The 23,246-nt window shown below is 48.6% G+C and overlaps 1 gene segment (V, D, J or C); it reads left to right on the top strand.

Moving 5' to 3' along the window:
* LOC124230800 (immunoglobulin heavy constant gamma 4-like) overlaps positions 1-22,744 on the top strand; it is a 28,776-nt gene extending 6,032 nt beyond the window's left edge. Inside the window, 4 exon segments of the C gene segment in view lie at positions 21,034-21,405; positions 21,691-21,723; positions 21,853-22,182; positions 22,267-22,744. Coding sequence covers positions 21,034-21,405; positions 21,691-21,723; positions 21,853-22,182; positions 22,267-22,595 — 1,064 coding nt within the window.
* The last annotated feature ends 502 nt before the right edge of the window (positions 22,745-23,246 follow it).

The following is a 23,246-nucleotide window of genomic DNA, read 5'->3' as shown; positions in this document are numbered from 1 at the left end:
TGTTTTTCCAGAAAGGCCTGACGTGACCTGTTGAGCATGCATTGTCCGTCTGCCATAAACATGGTCAATCACCCAAAGCCAAGAATGATGCCCTTAAAGTCAGGGATGTACGCCTCAGCCCCATAGCAGCATTTCTTTAAAGAGAAACATTTCTTTCCAGAATCCAAGGATTCATTTCTGACCTACTGTGCTCGTCTTGTGACCACAGACCTGCTGTGCTAGGAAAGCGTCTCGTGACTGTAGTATGAGGGATATTCCTGTCGGATGTGATGTATGTCCCTTGTTCCAGCATGGTATATAACTGTTCTGTACACCCTGATTCTTCAGAACACTTCCTTCATTGGGGATGGTCCCTTTCCGGGATATAGACCTCAAAACTGGCTCATATAATAAACTCATACCAATTTGATTTATAGATTGATTACGGATACTTTGCATTGACATTTCTTGGTGTATTCAGCAGGATTTCAGAGAATCCCTCATGAGACCACCTGGAATCTACTTTGCACCTGTGTTTGGTACAAGCAGGGGCCCATTCTACCACACCCCCCACCTAGCTTCACTGCATTCTTCAGGTGACCCTGGTGAGTTCTCCTGAAACCCAGCCCTCCTTATTTTAAGTCAATCGTCCAGAATTTTAAGTGAGTTCTTTCAGTCTTAGGACTAGGTCTCTTACAAGGGGTATCAGTTCATTTCCTAGGAAAGAGAAACCTAGGGAGAATGTCCTCGGCCCGGGCAGCCTAGGGGGACTTTGGAGTGAATGGGGCAGGCTGACCTTTTTAATTTGGCTTTAAATTGAATTTAATAAAGAATTACCTCTACAAAGCCTCAAAAAACTGTTTGATAGAGAAATCAGAGTCTGAACTTGTTCAGCTCCGAAAAGAAGGGACACCAGCTCCTTCCAGCAAAAGTTGTTCTCAGGGGACTGAGAACCTAATGGCAGTGTCAGAGGATCAATCCTCCTGCCACGTCGCCGTCCCACAAGGAACTCCGTTGTGATCGTTCACATTAATTAATCCAAGGCTCCTCCAGGGGTGCGCACGTAAGCGTTGCTTGTCCGACGCTCCAAGCACCCACAGCAGGTTTAGAGTACGGGAGAAGAAATTAAGGCACGTAAGAGGGTGTTCAATATCATTTTAGAAGCGACACTCGCAAACAGCTCATTTCTGAGCCACCACACTGTCCCTGGAACGTGTTCAGACTTTACAGTAAAACAGAACTAAAATTAAAATGGAAGTCACGCTTCTAAAAGCCAACGAATTCCCAAATGGGCAGCCTCCCCTTGGAACTCCGGCTGGCTTTGTACTGACGCTGGTTAAGTGCTTAACAAAATAGGAATAACTGTAAATGGCTGGCCAGATAACTCGGGATAATTTAAAATTACAATGGCCATGTTGGAGCTTCTTGAGCTTCTAAAACTTGTCCTTTTTTGCGTTGGGTTTAAGAGCCATGGAACAGAGAAATCTTTAATCTTTAAAGAGTTAAGCGTGTCACCTTCTGGCACCATTGCTCAAAAATTAAGGTTCTAGAAGCCATAAATATTTACAAAGAACAGCAAAATCTTACTAACCTTTTTTTGATCCTGAGGGCTTGTCTTGATCATCGTCAGTGAGGGTCCCAAATTATGGCCAGACAAATAAGCGTTTGCACCCCATTTTGAGGTCAGAGATGGTGGGACAGAAATACAGGATGCACTCCATTTGTAGCTTAGGGTCCCAGCAAACCGCCACCAGCCTCAGGGGAATTACATTGGCCATCAAAAGGAACGTTCCAATTAGATAAGATCATTTAAAAAGTGCTCTTTAAAGCAAAGATGTCAAAATTCCAAAATAACCTTCTTGAAAGTTTGATCCAAAAAGCTAAAAAAAATAAGCTTGGGGCGGGCCATCTGGCCCTCTGGCCAGGTTAGTGCACTCACATTGGCAGCCCAGGGTTCCCTGGTTCAGATCCTGGGCGCAGACGTAAGCACCACTCATCAAGCCATTCTGTGGCAGCATCCCACGTAGAAGAACCAGAATGACTTGCAGCGGGGATGCACGACTCTGTTCTGGGGCTTGGGGAGAAACAAAAGGGAGAAAAATAGGGAGACTAGCAATGGATGTTCGCTCATGGAAATCTTCAAAAGAAAAAGCTTCTTAGGTCATGGCTTTACAGACACCCCCATAATCTACCTTCAAAGGAGGGCCCAATATGAGCCCCTCCAAGAGTTAATAAGACACAGAGATTTTCTGGGAAACTGCTACATTAAGGTTTTTGCGTTTTGGGGGCATTTTTTAAAATTTTTTTATTGTGGTAACATTGGTTTATAACATTATATAAGTTACGGGTGTGCATCATTATATTTTGATTCCTGTGTACACTACATCATGTTCACCATCCAAAGACTAATCACAATCCATCACCACACGTGTGCCTGATCACCCCTTTCGTCCTCCCCCCTCCCCCTTCCCCTCTGGTAACCACCAATCCAATCTCTGTCTCTATGTGATTGTTTGTAATTGTTTTTATCTTCCACTTATGAGTGAGATCATGTGGTATTTGACTTTCTCCCTCTGACTTATTTCACTTAGCATAATACCCTCAAGGTCCATCCATGTTGTCACAAATGGCTGTATTTCATCATTTCTTGTGGCTGAGTAGTATTCCATTGTGTACATATACGACACTTTCTTTATCCATTAGTCCCTTGATGGGCACCTACGTTCCTTCCAAGTCTTAGCTATTGTGAATAATGCTGCAATGAACATAGGGGTGCAGGTATCTTTACGCATTCTTGTTTTCATGTTCTTTGGATAAATACCCAGCAGTGGGATAGCTGGATTATATGGTAGATCTGTTCTTAATTTTCTGAGCAATCACCATACTGTTTTCCATAGTGGCTGCACCAGTTTGCACTCCCATCAGCAGTGTATGAGAGTTCCCTTCTCTCCACATCCTCTCCAACACTTGTTGTTTCCTGTCTTGTTAATTATAGCCATTCTGACCAGAGTGAGGTGATATCTCATTGCAGTTTTGCTTTGCATTTCCCTGATAGTTAACGCTGCTGAATATTCCTTCATGTGCCTGTTGGCCATCTGTATATCTTCTTCCGAGAAATGTCTGTTCAGATCTTTTGCCCATTTTTTAATTGGGTTGTTAGTTTTTTGTTGTTGAGATGTATGAGTTCTTTGTATATTTTGGAGATTAACCACTTATCAGATATATATGGTTTGCTAATATCTTGTCCTAATTGTTAGGTTGTCTTTTGTCTTGTTTATGGTTTCCTTTGCTGTGCAGAACCTTTTTAGTTTGATGTAGTCCCATTTGTTTATTTTTTCCATTGTTTCCCTTCCCTGGTAGACATGGTACTTGAAAATATGCTGCTCGGACTGATGTTAAAGAATGTACTGCCTATGTTTTCTTCTAGAAGTTTAATGGTTTGAGGTCTTACACTCAAGTCTTTAATCCATTTTGAGTTAATTTTTGTGTATGGTGTAAGATAATGGTCTACTTTCATTCTTTTGTGTGTGGCTGTCCAGTTTTCCCAACACCATTTATGGAAGAGACTTTCCTTTCTCCATTGTATGTTCTTGGCTCCCTTGTCGAAAATTAACTGTCCATAGATGCGTGGGTTTATTTCTGGGCTCTCAATTCTGTTCCATTGATCTATGTTTCTGTTTTTGTGCAGTACCATGCCATTTTGGTTACTATAACTTTGTAGTATATTTTGCAATTAGGGAGTGTGATACCTCCAACTTTGTTCTTTTTTCTCAAGATTCCTCTGGCTATTCGGGGTCTTTTGTTGTTCCATATAAATTTTAGGATTCTTTGTTCTATTTCTGTAAAAATGTTGTTGAAACTTTGATAGGGGTACATTGAATCTGTAGATTGCTTAGGAAGCATGGACATTTTAACTATGTTAATTCTTCCAATCCAAGAGCATGGAATAGCTTTCCATTTCTTTGTGTGTTCTTCAATTTCTTTAAACAATGTTTTATAGTTTTCAGTGCATATATCTTTCACCTCTTTGGTTAAGTTTATTCCTAGATATTATATTCTTTTTGTTTTAATTGTAAATGGGATTGTATTCTTAATTTCTTTTTCTGCTACTTCATTTTAGTGTATAAAAACACAACTGATTTTTGTATGTTGATTGTGTATCTTGCAACTTGGTTGTATTCATTTATTATTTCTAAAAGTTTTTTCATGGATTCTTTAGGATTTTCTTGATGTATAATCATATCACCTGCAAATAGTGACAATTTTACTTCTTCTTTTCCAGTTTGGATCCCTTTTATTCCTTTTTCTTGCCTGATTGCTCTGGCTAAGACTTTCAGTACTATGTTAAATAAGAGTGGTGAAAGTGGGCATTGTGTTTTGATATTGGCCTGTAATTTTCTTTTTTTGTGTTGTCCTTGTCTGGCTTTGGTATCAGGATGATGTTGGCTTCGCAGAAGGAGTTGGGGAGCCTCCCCTCCTCTTCAGTTTTTTGGAAGAGTTTGAGAAGGATGGGTATTAAGTCTTCTTTGAATGTTTGGTAGAATTCACCAGGGAAGCCCTCTGGTCCTGGACTTTTATTTTTTGGGAGGTTTTTGATTGCTGTTTCAATCTGCTTACTGGTGATTGGTCTATTCAAATTCTATATTTCTTCTTCATTCAGTTTTGGAAGGTTGTACATTTCTAAGAATTTTCCGTTTCTTCTAGATTATCCAATTTGTTGGCATATAGATTTTCATAGTATTCTCTTAAAATCCTCTGTATTTCTGAGGTGTCCATTGTAATTTCTCCTCTTTCACTTCTGATTTTATTTATTTGAGACTTCTCTCGTTTTTTCTTGGTGAGTCTAGCTAAAGGTTTGTCAATTTTGTTTATCTCTTCAAAGAACCAGCTCTTGGTTTCATTGATTTTTTTTCTAGTGTTTTTTTATTCTCCATTTCATTTATTTCTGCTCTGATTTTTATTATTTCCTTCCTTCTACTGATTTTGGGCTTTGTCTGTTCTTCTTTTTCCAGTTCCTTTAGGTGCACTGTTAGATTGTTTATTTGGGACATTTCTTGTTAGTTGAGGTAGGTCAGAATTGCTATACACTTCCCTCTTAGAACCACTTTTGCTGTATCCTACAGATTTTGGCATGTCATATTTTCATTTTCATTTGTCTCTAGGTAATTTTTTATTTCTCCTTTGATTTCTTCATTGGCCCAATCCTTGTTCAGTAGAATTTTGTTTAATCTCCACCTATTTGTGGCTTTTCTGCTTTTCTTCCTATAGTTGATTTCTAGTTTCATACCTTTGTGGTGAGAAAAGATGCTTGGTATTATTTCAATCTTCTTAAATTTATTGAGACTTGTTTTGTGGCCTAATCTGTGATCAGTCCTGGAGAATGTTCCATATGTATTTGAAAAGAGTGTATATTCTGTGGTTTTTGGATGGAATGTTCTATATATATCTACTAAGTCCATCTGGTCAAGTGTGTCATTTAAGGCCAATGTTTCCTTATTGATCTTCTGTTTGGGTGATCTATCCATTGGTGTAAGTGGAGTGTTAAAGCCCCCTGCTATTATTGTGTCACTGTCTATTTCTCCTTTTATGTCTGTTAATAATTGCTTTATATATTTAGGTGTTCCTATGTTGGGAGCATAGATATTTACAGGTGTTATATCCTCTTGTTGGATTGTTCCCTTTATCATTATGTAGTGCCTTTCTTTGTCTCTTGAAGCAGTTTTTGTTTTAAAGTCTATTTCATCTGATATGACTATTGCTACCCCAGCTTTCTCTTCTTTGTCATTTGCATGGAGTATCTTTTTTCATCCCTTCACTTGCAGTTTGTGAGTATCTTTAGTTCTGAAGTGTGTCACTTGTATGCAGCAAATATATAGGTCTTGTTTTTTTAACTAATTGGCCACCCTATGTCTTTGGATTGGAACATTAAGTCCATTGACATTTAAAGTGGCTATTGATAAATATGTACTTATTGTCATTTTGTTACTTTTCTTTCTGGGTGTTTTAGTAGTTCTTCTCTGTTCCTTTCTTCTTCCCTTGTGGTTTGGTGGCTTTCTTCAGTATTGTGTTTGGGTTCTTTTCTCTTAATTTTTTGTGTATTTATTATAGGTTTCTGATTTGTGATTACCATGAGGTTCATATATAATAATCTATGTATATAGCAATCTATATTGGGTTGATGGTCTCTTTAGTTTGACCTCTCACTTAAAACTCTACTCTTTTACTCCCCTCCTCCCACATTTTATGCTTTTCATATCATATCTAACCTCTTATTTTGTGTGTGTGTATCCATTACCTTCTTATCATTGAAATAGGTAATTTTAGTATTTTTGTTTTTTGACCTCCATATTATCTTCATAGGAGGTTTATCTGCTTCCTTTATTGTATTTTGGCCTTTAGCAGTGGTTTTATTGTCTTTTTTTTTTTTAATTTTCTTATTCCTATTTGTGTTCTTCTCTTTCTAACTTAAATAAGTCCCTTTAGCATTTCCTGTAAAACTGATTTCTTGGTGATAAACTCCTTTAATTTTTGCTTGTCTGGGAAACTCTTTATCTCTCCTTCCATTCTGAGTGATAACCTTGCCGGGTAGAGTATTCTTGGCTGTGGGTTTTTTCCTTTCAGCACTTTAAATACATTGTGCCACTCCCTTCTAGCCTACAAGGTGTCAGCTGACAGCCTTATGTGGTTTCCTTTGTATGTCAGTTGTTGCCTTTCTCTTGTGGCTTTTAGGATTCTCTCTTTATCTTTAATTTTGGACATTTTAACTACAATGCGTCTTGGTGTGGGCCTCTTTAGGTTTATCTTGTTTGGTGTTCTCTGTGCTTCCTGTACTTAGATGTCTCTTTCCTTCCTTAGGTTAGGAAAGTTTTCAGCTATTATTTCTTCAAATAGATTCTCTGCCCCTTTGTTTCTCTCTTCTCCTTCTGGGACACTATAATTAGAATGTTAGTGTGTTTGATGTTGTCCCAGAGGTCCCTTATACTGTTCTCGTTCTTTTTCACTCTTTTTTCTTTTATCTGTTCAGCTTAGGTGATTTCCTCTAGTCTTTCATCCAGCTTGCTGATCCATTCTTCTGTGTCATCTACTCTGCTATTGAGTTCCCCTAGGTGAATTTTTCATTTCCAATATTGTATTCTTCATTTCTGATTGGTTCTTTTTTATATTTTCCAATTCTTTGTTGACATTCTCTCTGTGTTCACATAATCTTCTCCCAAGATCATTGAGCATCTTTATGACTTTTTGTTTGAACTCTTTGTCAAGTAGATTATTTATTTCTGCTTTATTTAGTTCTTTTTCTAGGGTTTTGTCCTGTTCCCTTGCTTGGAAGATATTCCTTTGCCTCTTCATTTTGTCTCTTTCTCTGTGCTTATATCTATGTATTAGGTGGGTCAGCTATGTCTCCTGATCTAGGAGAAGTGGCCTTATGTATGAGATGCCTTTTGAGGCCAAGCAGTGTGCTTCCCTCTCATCACCAGTCCCAAATGTTCCAGGAGCGACCGCTGTGTGCGCTGCATGTGTCCTTCTATGGTGGCAGTGTTGCTCTTGCTGCAGGTGCCCAGAGAGTCTAGTCTGTCCCCCTGGCTGGCTGGTTGTAACTCCCAACTGTGTATGGCTGCTATGGATCCTTCAGTCACTTTGTCAGGTTTGGGGAGCCCCATCACAGTTAGCTGCAAGGTCTAATAGCGTGTTCCTGTTGCAGTTTTTCTAAGTGAGTAGGTTCCCAGTGTGGCTGGTTCCTAGGCTCAGGAGCTTACAATTGCTGTAGGCCTCTGGCCTGCAAGACTGTTTTGAGCTCTCTTAGGACTGGCCCCAGGTATGGGAGCACCCACTTGTTTCAGGTTTTGGAAGGTGGGGCCAGTCTCCTATGTGGCTGTTTGTGAAGCACAGGTCTTCTGTTTCTCATAAGCCCCACAGCCCACAGGTCCACACACACTGTCAACACAGTCCTGGCTCGTGCACACATCCCAACCCCCTGGACTGGACCCAGTCACCTCACTACAGAGGCCCTCACACACTCCACCCAATGCCTCACTAACCCCAATGCTCCTCACACATGCCCTGCCCTGCAGAATGGAACCACTTGCCTGCCTACAGTGAACCCAGGCACCTAGTCTATGCAGGTTGAAAAGTTGCCCAAGGGCTTGCTGTTGGGTGGGGCCAGTCCCTAGTATGGGCAGCCTACCCTGGGTGAACTGGTCTAAATCAGCACTCTAATGGGTGTGGCAGACCTCTGGGCTAACAGGCCCAGGGAAGAACTCCAACGCAGTCTGCCAGCTTGTATGTCAGCACACCTGTACTAGGTCACAATAATTGCTGCCACCAATGTCTCAGTCCCTGGAGAGGTCTCACCTCTCACCAAGATGCACCCAGAGCCTATCAAGTGAGTCTCTTTTCACCAAAGGACTGTGCACCTTTCTTTCTGGTGATTTTAGGTTGTTCCAAAGCTGGCGAACTTGTGTGTGGGCCCTTTAAGGGCAGCTTTTTTACACTTATGTCTGACAGCTTTTCTGAGGTATTCCACATTGTAGTTAACAGCCAGCTAAGCCAGATATTATGAGAGCCATTTCAGTTGTGCTGAATCTGAAGGATGCTTATAGTGGTAGCACACCCCATTCAAGTACCCAACTCCTCCAGAGAAGGTTGCACACCTTAGGGTTACTCCAACCCGGCTGTGAAGCTGCATGGCTCATGAAGGTGGCCTTTTCCTCTCCAGAAGGAATTTCTGCCTCTTCTGCCTCAGTCAGGACTGACCCTTGTTGCAGGGGTTCTTTTTATCCAGTTTTCACTTCTCTCTCAGGGTAATTGTTCCAAAAATAGTTGTAGCTTGGTTGTGTTCATGGGAGGAGGTGAGTTCAGAGTCTGCCTACACTGCCATCTTGACACCAACCTCTACATTAAAGATTAATGGAGTTGTTCAATACTGCCAAGAATAGTTACTGTTTGTCTTGGCTGAAACCTGATAAGATATTTGAAAGGATTTGGCCACTTATCATGCGAAATTTGGCCCAACTGGAAGCTGACACTCAGAGCCTGATAGGAATTTTTTTTACAAACATTCTTCCCTAAGTCAAAATAAAACTAAGCACCCAGAGGGAGAGAAGCAAATTAAGGGTGACATACTTGGACAGGTAGATAAACCTATAATGTCATTTAAGTTACAACCCAAATTCTGAGGAATTAAGAGCAACTGTCCTTAACTTACAAATCTTTGCAAAACTGGAAATGCAGCTCTAGAGGCAGTTCAGATTCCACCAATTTCCTTTATCTTGAAAAGCTTGTAAACTCACCAGGAACTGTTATCAAGTCCATCACCAATTCCTAAGACGGAAGAAGAAAAAAGGAAAATCAAGAGAAAAATAGCTATAGAAGTGCTTTTGCCCAATATCTATCATCTTAAGTGTCTTCTCCACAATATATTTCTAGAAAAATCTTAAAACAAAATTTGGATTCAATTATTCTTTCATAACTAGTGAGCTTTGTATTACTGTACCTGATTCACAGCAGTAATTGTAAAACAGTATCTATCAAATCTTTGTGTATCTGTGTCTATATATGTGTTATATATATGTGATAGTTTTACCTCCGGATGGTACAATTTCTAAAAGAGCTCTAGTTGATTAACTTAAAGTAAACACTTAAAGATAGCAATGCATGCCTCACAACCCGTATCAGCATTTCTTTATAGGGAAGCATTTCTTCCAAGAAACTACAGATTCATTACTGACCTACTGTGCTCATCTCCTGACCACTCACCTGCTGTACTAGCAAAAAACCTTGTGACTGTAGACAAAGAGTATCCCTGTCCTATGTAATGTATGTCCCTTGGGCCAGGATGTTATACAACCACTCTGTACACCTCACTTCTTCGGAATGCTTCTCTCCTAGGTGAAGGTCATTCTCCCAGGCTATATAGACTTCAGATTGGCTCATATAATTAATTCACCCCAATTTTATTTATAGATTGATTATTTATTATTTGCGTCAACAATTCTTGATGTAGTCAGCAGAATTTCAGAAAAACCAACAGGACGCCAGCTGGAATCTACATTGAACCAGTCTTCGGAACAAACAGGGGCCCATGGGATCCCAACAGCTGCCATCTTAAGTGTCTTCTCCACAAATATTAGTAGAAAAAGCTGAAAACAAAATTTGGATTCGTTACTTTTCTGTAACTGGTGAATTTTGCCTTACTGTACCTGACTTACAGGAATAATTTTGTAAAATAGCTGTGGAGTCTCTGTGTATGTGTGTCTATATATATGTTATCTATGTGTGATAATTTTATTTCCAGATGGTATAATTTATATAAAAGCTCTGATTGATTAGCTTAAAGTAAGTGCTGATATATATGTCATGGAAACTAACCCAAACATCTTTCGACTTAATCTGATATAAAACAATCTTTGGTAAATGAAGTCTTATTTAAGTTTTTTGGTTTTATTTAAATAAACATTTCCAGAGTTTTCATCATTAAGTATGATACTGACATGTTGTCCTTCTTACAAAATTTGTCAGCAAAAAAATACTTAGAATAGCTGACTTTGCCTAGTGTCTCATGAAGTTTTGTAGGCAATTTAAATATAATTATTAGGAACAAGTAAGCTAAATAGTCTTGAAAAATATGAATTTTTAAGTGAACATTTTAACAGTAATTATGTGTTTTGGTGTATGTACCTAAAATAACTTCAAAACCTTTGGTAGCTTGAAGACTTAGAATTTTGCTAAACTAAATGATAAAATTTATTGAGTAACTAGATCATTTCCACATAATAAAAGATATTAGACTAATTACTAAATATACATTTATCTACCTTTGGGTTCTTATTTCAGAGAAACTAGAAAAATGCTTGGGTTTACTCACAAAATGATTTGTGCCACACAGAAATTTTCTACAAGAAAGCACATGTTACTAGACAGTATTTGTGGGTCTGCCAATACACAGGATGCCAGAATAAAAAATTAGGGAAAGAAAGGTGTATGTTTTCAGCAAAGGAGATATAAGGAATAGAGATATTTTTGTTTGTTTTCTTAAGAAAGATAAATTTGTCCTAAAGTACTGGGAAGGAGGAAAGAAGGCATGGGGAAAATTCTCAAAGTAAAAACAAAGTTATAGAAGGTTTGTGGGAAAAGAGGCATGGGCAGAGAGTTTGTGCTTTGTCAATTTGGCTAAGATTAAAATGAATTTAACTAAGTAAATAAGTTTTAATTTCAAAAGTAAGCTGGTGCAAAAATTAGAATTTGGTTTTCTTTCTCTTAACAGAATAATTTTCTTGGGCTTCTGCTCTGCTCTTCATAAAGAGGTTGTGAAAGGTTTTTCTTTACTTTTGAGCAGTGTGCCAGAAGGGAAAGGACTTTATGTCTTATCAAGAGGAGTTTCCTGCATTGTTTCTGTCAGGTCTTTAATCACAGCAGCTAAAGTTTTTCTTAAATTTACTTAATTTTCTGTATTTGCCTGAAAATCTTTAATTGTCACCATGGTTAAATGGATAACTAAGGATTGTTTCACAGTGACATATGTTCCTATTTGACCAAGTATTTTTAAACCTTTTGATATTTTTGACAAGCTTTCCCAAAACCCAAATCCTAAATGAAGTCTTTCTTTTGACATGAAAGTAACTGCAAATTTTCAGCAGGACCCTGGGCCTTCAGCAGAGACGATATATTAGAAAACTCATCAGGTCTAAAAACACAGCATTCAGTTTGAATGACTTCACATGTCCCACCTTGGGATGCTGTTAGACTATCTAAGGCCATTCTAATGGGAAGGACAGCCTTTCTCACTAAAGACATTTGAGTATTTAATAAGGGTATTCCTGCCTGACTATCATAAAGGGGTTGTTGAATAAATTTAGTCGGAGCCTCTATATGTGATATGACATCTTCTAGTCCCAAGGAAGGAACAAATATAGTGGCTAAGCGGTCATGCCAGTGAACCTCTGAATGAGCCCTTCTGGCCTTAATGCAAGGAACATTGGCAACAGGCGTTAGCTCAGGGTCAGTCCTTCCCTGCCTCCAAGCAAAGTCCAGAGTGCAGTGTCCTAGCCATCCAGGCAGGAGCCAAGACCAGAGGTTTGTTCCACACAACCATCGAGTTCCATTAGGAGCCACCCAAGGAACGCCTGGCCATTGAGACCAGTCTGTTTCAAAGCATTCAGTTTCTTTATGTATGATAGTATTCTGACATGACTTGGGGCATATTCACCCTATTTTTGTGTAAAACTTCTCATAATTCTCACCATAATCTCTGGGGTTTTTTTGTTTACTTGCAAATTATTGGGATAATTGGATGGTCTGAGTAACAGAAGAAGAGTAGCCATGCCCTGTATCATTAGTAGTTTGGGCTATCGGCCATGTTTCAGGATCAAAATTAGTAATGTTGGATAAACTGCGAACACTGGACTAGATCTTTCCCTCATAATGATCTGCTTTAAGGCTTTTCAATCATAGCTTGAAAGAGAGAAACCCACCACGGTAACCCAGAGGCACTAGAAGGGAGCAGTTGGCCACATATCCAACAACTGGACAGATTTTGTGTGTAGCAAAGGAATGTGCCCATTGTAAAAAGATATTGCCATCAGAGGCCCATTCAGATGCGGACTGAAAAAACAAATGCACAACAGGAAAACCTTAAATGACATTTTTGTGGTTAATTAAAGGTTTTGTAATTAAGTTCGAATCCATCTTATAGAATTGGGAGGGAAAGTAAAGTATTATCGTAGGTAAAAATGTAAAGCAACCTAGAAATTGAATATTGCAGCGATTACATAGCGTTTGAGCATTATGAAGATCTAAATGAGGAGACGTAAAGTTGGGAACACAGACCTGGTCTAGAGTCTTGCAACAGCTCTCTGCAAATATGCGTCTTCTTTTCATCCTGGTTTGGAGACATTTGTCTTGGTCACCTGAAGTCGGGTGTCAGAGATAGGAACTGACACCCACGCAGCTGGAGAAGCCCTTTGTTTAAAATGAGAACTGTGAATCCATGAGTCTATGCATCTTAATTTTGTAGTGCATGGATTGGTTAAGAGTACCTGGTGTGGTCCTTTCCACCCGGGTTGCAAAAGGTCTTTCATCAGGTGTCTTTTCCAATAAAGAAAACCTCCAGGTTGTAGCCCATGATCCTTAAGATCTTCATCTCCTGGGAGCTTCGTCTCCCACTGTGAAAGGAGTCAACTACCAACCTTTCATTTCTTTTAGGTGTCTGAATGAGACCTTGACAATAATGCAAGATATCTCCCTTGAGCAAAGTTGGTTCATACATTCCCTCTTCTAATTGCATAGATCATCCTGTTATTGTTTCAAAAGGAGGCAGCCGATGTTTCCCAAAGTGTGTAAATCTAAGGTTGAGGAGCTCCAGCGGAAGAGCTTTTGGCCATGAGAGATGAAATGTTTCTGAAAACTTTGCCATTTGAGTTTTGATTGTGCCTTCAGTTAAAATGTTGCATTATTGGGCCAAATATCGCGAATAGATTTCATTATTTGTCTGGTGACACGGGTTCCCTGGTCACTGTGTAACTCGGTAGGAATTCCCCAAACAGGAGCTATACTTTGCAATAATAATTTATCTACTGTTAAAGCCGTTGCTCTTCTACAAGGAAAAGCCCCGACCCGATGTGAGAACACACAGATCATCACTAAGACATTTACATCCTGGAGATGGTGGCATCTGAACAAAGTCCAATGGCCATACCTCAGAGGGTCCCTTAGGAAGGGGAAAGAGGCTTTGTGACCCAGGAAGTGGTGTCCCTGGATTATGCTCTGTGTACATTGCACAACGAGCATGGCTTTATGAGCCACAGTGGGAGAAAGTTTCCAAAAGTATTGTTTTCCCCATGAAATCATCTTTTCAGGTGCCCCATGGCTAATTGATGTAGATGCTGGAGCAGTGGCAATTGTGCTCCAATAGGCACTATGGATTTTTTTATCGGGCCCAAAGCACATCTGCATGGTCCTGTAAAAATTCTCTCTTTGCATGTTTGTTTCTCTTCTTCTGCGATTTCTTCAGGCTGTAGAAGGAAATCCTTTACTGGTTTAGCAGAGATAATGGAAAGTAGTGGGCATTCTTGAGGTTGTACAGGATGTCCAGCCTGGTAATGTCCCTGCTCATCCTCTAAGTAAGAGCCATCTGTAAACCAAATTAGATAACAAAATACAGCATGGTCGTTTTCTCCTTACACATTTACAGCCAGAAATATTTATTAAATAACTGTGCTTACACTCACATGCTGAGTCATAGTGCTGGAGGCAAGGTAGCAGGGTTCAGATAATGACTAAAATTACAAGTGATAGCATTAGCCCAGGACATAGCAGAAATTTTTTCAAAAAATTCATGTAATTTCTAAAACACTTATATTAATAGCAATATACATGCAAGGATATTCATAAAGGATGCTTAGCATCACTTATTTGACAACGTGTCCCTTAAGAACAATGCTCTTAAAAACATGCCCCCCAATATCAGCATTTCTTTATAGATAATCATTTCTTCCCAGAAACTAAGCATTCCTGACTGACCTTCTGCGCTCATCTGGTGACCACTGACCTGCCGTGCTGGGAAAGCATCTTGTGACTGTAGTAAAAGGGATGTTCCTGTAATACGTGAGGTATGTCCCTTGTTCCAAGACAATATATAACCACGCTGCACACCCGGCTTCTCCGGAGTGCTTCCTTCCATGGGGAAGGTCGTTCTCCTGGGCTATGCTGTACTTAAATTGGCTCATATAATAAACTCTCCCCAATTTGGATTTATACATTGACTATGGATTACTGCATCAAATTTCCTGACCAGAAATTATGGAGGTGAACGTGCTTCTTAGGCAACCACAAGGATGCTCACAGCTTGCAAAGCTGGTGACCAGTTGTCCATGTCATGAACTCAAGGTTGGGCTGCCTTAAGTGGGAGAGATAGCAGAGCTATGTTGGCACTGAGGAGAAGAGGCCGGGCCAGAGCAGCCGGGAGTGTGCAGTGGATTATCATGAATTCATCCCTGGAGGGACCAGAGGGCACTCCTTTCACCAAGGCTGCAGCCGATGGCATTTTCTGGGTGTCCACAGCAACATTCCCAGGACCACAGGCTCCTCCATCACCTGGCCCTGCCCCATGCAGAGGTTCACTCCCCTCACCAGACCCCACGGTACCTATGTGACGGCCTCCATGGGGACAGGGACACTGAGGGACTACTGCTGGGTCAGTGAGAGCAGGACCTAAGGAGACAGGGCTCCTCCTGGGAGTCAGGCCTGGGCACCACTCAGCATGAGGAATCCCCACAAAGATCACAGAGACAGAAGGAACATGGGCGCCCACCCAGCCCCGGCGCTGGACTCCAGGTGGAGCCTTCCAGCCCCTCGCTGATGCGAGTGGAGCAGAGAGGAGCGCCCCCGCCCACACACCCATAGAGCCCGGCACTGCCTGAAGACCACCAACGCAGGAGCAAACCAGCGGAGGAGCTGCAGAGGCCACTCTCTGTGGGGTGGCCCACAGCACACCCATGAACCACCAGACAGGATATGGCACCTGGACGTGGGCGCTGCTCTGAGAAACCCTAACTCTGGAAAGTGAGGATCTGACAGTAGGGGAGGCAGAGGGACCCGGAGGAGACCACTGGGGGACATGGGTGGCTCTGGGGAGACCCGAGACCAAAGGGTGCTGCAAATAGCAACGAGTGGGAGGGTCGACTCCCCTTCTACATCTGAGGGCACCTCCTAGAAGGTTCACTTCCTAGAGCCTTGAAGTCTGCTCTCGGCCCAACTAAGGAGCCACAGCACAAGCCCCTGCCCACCAGCCACTTGGAAGGAGCCATGCCCGGCACCCCACCATTCACCTTCCTGGCCCCTGACAATTCTGGGGTGGGGACCACAGTGACCCATGGGGTCCTCGATCCAAGGCCTAACATGGAAGATACGGGACAGCCCAGGGGTGCACGCAGGGCCTTGGGTGAGCCGCGGGACTGCAAGTCATGAGACACTGATGATCCGCATTCACACACACACGGAAGCTGGGTCCTGGCCCACGCACAGGAGGGACAGCACGCTGTCTCTCAGACAGAGGAGACCTTTGGGCCCCAGTGACCACCGTGGACTCTGTCCTTGCACATAACTTCTGTCTGTCCCCAGAAGACAGCTGTGGCTGGGAGAATAGCTTACCTTGGATCCTGGGTGCTACCACCCTTGAGTCAGAGATCCGGCCACGGGTGGAGCCAGAGAGGGATGGAGGGAAGAGGCAGGGACCCAGAGGAAGACAGCTTTCTACTCGGGGGGCCGTCGTGGCGGGGGGACAGGATGAGGCCCTGGGCTGGGCTGCGGGTGGTGAGCAGGTCAGCCTGTGTCCACACTGCACACTAAGCGGGGCAAGGGGAGGTGTCTCTGGGGTGTGGGGACCAGAGGGTTCAGGTGAGAGGTCCAGGTGCCCCAGCCTTTGGTGGAGCCAAGGGCACAATCCCTGTGGGAGGGAGAGAGTGAAGAGAGGCACACGAGCTCAGGCTTCCTGCGCTCTCCCCTGGTCCCGAGCGCCACCGCCCGACTCCCACGCACCCACCTGAGGCAGCATTGGCCTCGTCTGTACTCCCCCCAGGCTCTCTAAGACAGAAACCACCCAGAAGAAAAGGGAACTTCAGGAAGCAAGCGGTGCCCCCTGGTTTCAATCCCGTTCTTAGTCTTTGCAGGGTCGTGGAGAGGGCGTTCCCACCTCCAGGACCCAGCTACCAACTCCTAGGAAGCAGGGCAGAGGGCAACAAGCCCGGGGCCCCGAGGAGCCACATGTGCCCGGAGCCAGAGCAGGGGTGTGGAGGGAGCTCCTCTGAGGCCCTGGCTGGGCTGCACCGGAGCCACCTCCACAGCCCCCACCCTCGGTGAGTGGGGTCCCCACGGAGCAGGCAGAAGGGAGTGGAGTCGGGGCAGTGGAAACGGCTGCAGAGCTGTGGGGAGCCCAGGCACCCAGGGATGACTCCAAGGGACTCAAGCAGCTGAGCCAGCACGGGGGAGGGCAGGCTGCCCACAGGCCACGGTGCCAACCGGACGCAGGCACCAGGGAGTAATGAGCGGGGCACATCTACACCAAAAGAGCTGGACGCACCAGAGGCTATAGACGCTGACTGGGCGGGAAGACCCAGAGCCTTCAAGGAACATGATGGCCTGGAGGCCAGAAGCCTGAGGGCTGCGCTTGGCCGGCAGTGCTGAGGGCAGGACCAGCCAGGAGCTGAGCTGCTGCAGCACGGACGCCAGGATGCACAGATGGGTTTGAGCACAGAGAGGGGGCTGGCTCAGAGCAGGGGAGGAAGAGGACCTCCAGGTGGCCTAAGGGTCCTGTCCAGGCCTAGGAGCTGGCTCGAGCCCCAGGGCAGGGCCTGAGGGGGCAGTCGCAGGGTCCTGGGCTACGACTGGGACCGAGGGCAGCAGGTGAGCCGGGAGCAGAGCCCGAGGGGCCAGTGGGGACTCCCAGGGCTCAGATCTCAGATCACACAGGGCTGGGCAGGAGCTCAGCGGCTACAGGCAGGCATCGGGAGACAGGCAGTGAGGGTCCGAACCAGGAACCGGAGCTACAGGGCTGGCAGCTGGGAGACGAGGGCAGCTGCCCCAGCTGTAGAGGGAGCACGGTCTCAAGGGGGCTTCCATATGGGGTTTCTGAGGGCAGTGAGGGGCGACGAGAGGGCAAGGCCCGACTGGGGCCAGGAGCTCCTCCAGGAGGGGACCACAGCAGGCGGGGGCTCTGCCAGGGGAGAGCTGGCCAGAGAAAGGGTGGGCACCTGTGGCTCCAGGAGGCAAAGCCCAGTGCTGGGAAAGGAGTGTGGCCAGGATGGAGGGCAAACCTGGGCTGAGGGAACTGGGAGATGCAGGAGGGGCAGAGGCAGCCCTGGGCTGAGCTCAGGGACCTGAGCTGTGTGGAGGGGGTCGTAGGACAGGAGGGGCAGAAGGGTGCTGTGGAGCTGGAGTTCCAGGGACAACGGGAAGGACAGCTACCGAAGAGCAGGGGAAGGAGGGAGGGCACAAAAGGACAGGAGCCTACACCAAGAGATGCATGCGGGCAGGCAGAGCAACTACAGGTGAACAGGGGGATGGGAGACAAGGAGGGGCAGGGCACAGCCCAGGAGCTCCATGGGTGTGGAGAGCAGAGCTCGGCATGTAAGCAGGGGGCTGGAAGGGCTAGAGGGGTAGGGGGCAGCCCAGGAGCTCTGGGGTCGGGGCAGAGAAAGCAGCTACAGGTGAGCAGGGGCAGGTGGGAGTGCTGGAGGGGAAGGGGGCAGGTCAGGAGCTCTGGGGGAGCAGGCAGAGCAGCTACAACTGAGCAGGGGCAGGTGGGAGGGCTGGAGGGGCAGGGGGCTGCCCAGGAGCTCACGGAAGCTGGCAGAGCAGCTATAGGTGAGCCAGGGCAGGTGGGAGGGCTGGAGGGGCAGGGGGCTGCCCAGGAGCTCATGGAAGCTGGCAGAGCAGCTATAGGTGAGCAAGGGGCCGGTGGGAGGGCTGGAGGGGCAGGGGGCTGCGCAGGAGCTCCAGGGGAGCAGGCAGAGCAGCTACAGGTGAGCAGGGGCAGGTGGGAGGGCTGGAGGGGCAGGGGGCAGGCCAGGAGCTCTGGGGGAGCAGGCAGGGCAGCTACAGGTGAGCAGGGGCAGGTGGGAGGGCTGGAGGGGCAGGGGGCTGCCCAGGAGCTCATGGAAGCTGGCAGAGCAGCTATAGGTGAGCAAGGGGCCGGTGGGAGGGATGGAGGGGCAGGGGGCTGCGCAGGAGCTCCAGGGGAGCAGGCAGAGCAGCTACAGGTGAGCAGGGGCAGGTGGGAGGGCTGGAGGGGCAGGGGGCAGGCCAGGAGCTCTGGGGGAGCAGGCAGGGCAGCTACAGGTGAGCAGGGGCAGGTGGGAGGGCTGGAGGGGCAGGGGGCAGGCCAGGAGCTCTGGGGGAGCAGGCAGAGCAGCTACAGCTGAGCAGAGGCAGGTGGGAGGGCTGGAGGGGCAGGGGGCTGCCCAGGAGCTCATGGAAGCTGGCAGAGCAGCTATAGGTGAGCCAGGGCAGGTGGGAGGGCAGGAGGGGCCGAGGAGGGCCCAGGAGTTCCAGGGAACAGGGAGATGAACTACTGGTGAGTGGGCGGCTGAGGGGCTGGCAGGGCAGGGAGCTACCCAGGAGCTCTAGAGGAGGAGGCAGAGCAACTACAGGTGAGCAGAGGCAGGTGGGAGGGCAGGACGGGCAGGGGGTTGTCGAGGATCTCCAGGATAGGAGCAGACAGAGCAGCTATAAGTGAACCACAGCAGGTGGGAGGGCAGGAGGGGTAGGGGCTGCCCAGGAGCTCCAGGGGAGCAGGCAGAGCAGCTACAGGTGAGCAAGGGGCCGGTGGGAGGGCAGGAGGGGCAGGGGGCTGCCCAGAAGTTCTGGGAGTGCAGGCAGAGCAGCTACCAGTGAGCAGGGTAGGTGGGAGGGCCGTAGGCAGAGGGTTCTGTCCAGAAGCTCCGGGGACCAGGGACAGATGGCCTGAGCTAAACAGGGCCCTGCAGAGGCAGGAGCTCGGTAGGTACAAGGAACAGGGACAGCTGGAGGCTCCTGAGGCTCTGGTGAGGCTCCCTGTGCCCAGAGGAGAGTGTGAGCTGGTTGAGGGGCTGGGTGCGTGGTGACTACCTGCGGGGGCGGGGGGGTGCCTGGGATGGAAGGTGTCTGGGGCTGAAGAGGCTTGGAGCATCCCTGAGGGGACCAGATGGGTCTGGGGACACCAGCCCCATTCCGGGGGCTCGTTGGGACGTGGGACAGGACAGGTAGACATGCGGACTCAGAGTGGGGTGGCACAGGGCAGTGGGCTCAGTGCATGGAAGAGTAAGGGGCCCATTTGGGCCCTGAGCCCAGGCTACCAGCGTGAGGAGAGGCCTGGCAGGGCCCTGGGGCTGAGCAGACAGGACTCAGGGGAGGAGGGGACAGGCCGGGCCTGGCTGTTGGGGGTGGAGGCTGCACCCTGGCCCACACGGGGGCCTGGGGAGGCTGGCACCGAGAGGAGAGGAGCGCCGAGGGCAGTGCACGGCTCCCGCCTGCGCCCAGGGGCCGGCTGTGCTGGGGAAGGACCACGGCTGGAGGAGGGTTCTGCAGTGAGCAAGGAGCTGGACAGGCCCAAGAGCAGGGAGGGCGGAGGGCAGGTGGCACTGGCAGGGAGGGGCCGGAGGTGAGCTCAGGAAGCCGGGCCAGGAGGACCTGAGGGGGGAGGGGGCCCAGAGGCAGACGCCGGAGGCTGGGCTGGGGGCCCACAGGGATGGGAGGGGAGGGGGACAAGGAGACTCCCAGGGACAGGGTCCAGGACAGGGGTGGGGTCCAGGGAGGGGACGGGATCCAGGGAAGGGAGAAGATCCAGAGCAGGGAGAGAGTCCATGGCAGAGATGCACTCCAGGGCAGGAAAAGTTTCTAGGGCAGGAATAGGGACAAGAGCACAGACAGTGTCTAGAACAGAAATGGGGTCCTGGACAGGGACGGAATCCAGTGTGGGGACAAGCTCAAGGTCAGGGACAGGGTCCAGGGTGAGGACAGAGTCCGGGGCAGGGACAGGACAAGAGCACAGACACAGTCATGGGCAGGGAGAGGGTCCAGGGCAGAGACGGGGTACAGGGCAGGGTTGGGATTCAGGGGAGGGTCAGGGAAGAGGACCCCAGGTGCTGTGGCTACAGAGCCTACTCAGAAGACACAGGGCCTGGCCAGCAGAGACAGGCCGTGACAAGGGCTCCAGGCTGAGGGCCAGGAGCTGACACAGGCATGCAGAGCAGAGGCCCACCACACCTGAGGAGGGGCCGCTGCACCAGGCAGGGCCAGGCTGGGGCCACAGGGCAGCGGGTTGGGGGACCAGCAGAACCCGGCGAGGAGAGGGGCCTCCAGTCAGGGCTCAGACAGAGGGCTCAGTCAGACGGGCCACCTGCAAGAGGCCTGAGCAGGGACAAGGGGCAGGGGCCCCAGGGGGCTCTAATACAGGTGGGCATCCAGTACTGACTGGGTGACCAGTCCAGAGCCTGTGGCTGCAGACGCACCAGCCTTGGGAGACAGGGAGTCACGCGGGGCATCTAGTCTGCACACTTTCTCGATGTACGTGGGCGCTGGGCTCAGCAGTGTTCCAGGCCTGGGCACCTGACGCCCTGCCCGGACTCTCACAGGGTGAGACCCCAGTGTCACACGCCTCCTCTCTTGCAGAGCCCCCTAAGGCCCCAGACGTCTTCCCGCTGACCATCTGTGGGAACACACCTGACCCCAAGGTGCCCGTGGGCTGCCTGGTCTCCAACTACTTCCCAGAGCCAGTGACTGTGTCCTGGAACTGTAATCCCCTGAAAGACGACATATACACCTTTCCGTTGGACCTGAGCAACTCGGCTCACCACTCCCTCAGCAGCATGATGGCTGTGCCTAGGAGCAGCTTGAACCAGACCTACATCTGCAACGTAGCCCACCCGGCCAGCAGCACCAAGGTGGACAAGCAAATCGGTGAGAGGAGGGGCCGCAGGGAGGGCATTCCCTGCAAGACAGGCCGGGCTCCGCCCTCCTGCCTGGACCCCAGGGCAGCAGGGGAGGCCTCCCGAGCAAAGGGAGGGGTCCTCTGGGTGTTTCTGCCATGCCCAGAGCACAGGCAGGCTGGACAGCCCAGAACCAGCCCCTCGGGTCACAGAGGTGGGCGTTGGTCTCAGACCTGCCAAAACCTGGCCCTGACGTTAGCTCACCCCAAGGCCGCCTCCATCCATCCTCAGTAACACCTCTCTGTTCTCTCTGCAGTCGTAAAAGGCTCCCCCTTCTCCACATGCCCAGGTGAGTCAGCCGGGCCTCGGCCTCCACCCCCAGGAGGTGGCCCAAGCACAGGCGTGGCCCATGGGGGACAAGGGGCCAAGAGGAGGCCCACCCAGGTGCTGACCCCCATCGCCATGTCTCCCCCACCAGCTCCTGAGCTCCCGGGAGGGCCTTCGGTCTTCATCTTCCCCCCAAAACCGAAGGACGTCCTCAAGATTTCCCGAAAGCCCGAGGTCACCTGTGTGGTGGTGGATTTGGGTCATGACGACCCCGATGTCCAGTTCACCTGGTTTGTGGATGGGGTGGAGACGCACACAGCCACAACGGAGCCAAAGGAGGAGCAGTTCAACAGCACCTACCGTGTAGTCAGCGTCCTCCCCATCCAGCACCAGGACTGGCTGTCCGGAAAGGAGTTCAAGTGTAGCGTCACCAACCAAGCCCTCCCAGCCCCCGTCGAGAGGACCACCTCCAAGGCCAAAGGTGAGGACAGCACATTTGGGCACGGGGAGGGTACCACGGGGCCAGCCACAGAGTCACTGTCTGTGCTGACCCCTGTCCCCACAGGGCAGCCCCGGGTGCCGCAGGTGTACGTCCTGGCCCCACACCCAGACGAGCTGGCCAAGAACACGGTCAGCGTGACCTGCCTGGTCAAGGACTTCTACCCACCTGAAATCGATGTCGAGTGGCAGAGCAATGAGCATCCAGAGCCAGAGGGCAAGTACAGCACCACCCCAGCCCAGCAGGACGGCGACGGGTCCTACTTCCTGTACAGCAAGCTCTCCGTGGAGACAAGCAGGTGGAAGCAGGGAGAGTCATTCACGTGTGGGGTGATGCACGAGGCTGTAGAAAATCACTATACACAGGAGAACATCTCCCACTCTCTGGGTAAATGAGCCACACGCCCGGCACCCGGCGAGCCATCCCTTCTTCCCCGCCGGCTCTCAGGGTCCAGCAAGGACACCTGAGCCCCCACCCCTGTGTACATACCTCCTGGGCACCCAGCATGAAATAAAGCACCCAGCATGGCCCTGGGACCCTGCGACGCGGTCGTGGTTCTTTCTGAGGCAGAGCTCCAGCGCTTGGTCCGGCCTGCCTGCAGGGCAGCTGGACTCTGAGGCCACATTGTCACTATTAGGTGAGAGTGGGTCCCACTGAGGCCAGACTCAAAGCGTGCGAACCTGTGCAGGCCACCCAGAAGTGCTGGAAGGGCTGCCAAGCAGGGAGTAGCCTCACCAGAGGCGGCAGGTCCTCTGGGCCGCCCTCCGGCAGCAGCAGCTTGGGGCTGGAGTGTGGCCAGGGAACAGGAGAAGCCCCTCCAGAGCCCATCAGGGAAATGCACATGAGGGCATCCCTCCTCTGTAGGAGCCAGAGCTGGGGGACCATAGCCCATCCTTGTACCCCAGGATCCCTGTCCACTGGGTCACTCGAGAGGTCTGCCGGGTGGCTCTGGCCCGCACGAGAGGCTTGCAGGCCCTTGGTGTGGGGACAGGCCCTCCTTTGCCCTCGGGCACTCCAAGATCAGGCCCCCACCCTCCCTCAGGTGA

This window comes from Equus quagga, chromosome 20 (genome assembly GCF_021613505.1).
Source record: "Equus quagga isolate Etosha38 chromosome 20, UCLA_HA_Equagga_1.0, whole genome shotgun sequence".
In the NCBI taxonomy this organism is placed as follows: domain Eukaryota; kingdom Metazoa; phylum Chordata; class Mammalia; order Perissodactyla; family Equidae; genus Equus; species Equus quagga.
This window is presented reverse-complemented; position numbering and strand designations above follow the sequence as displayed.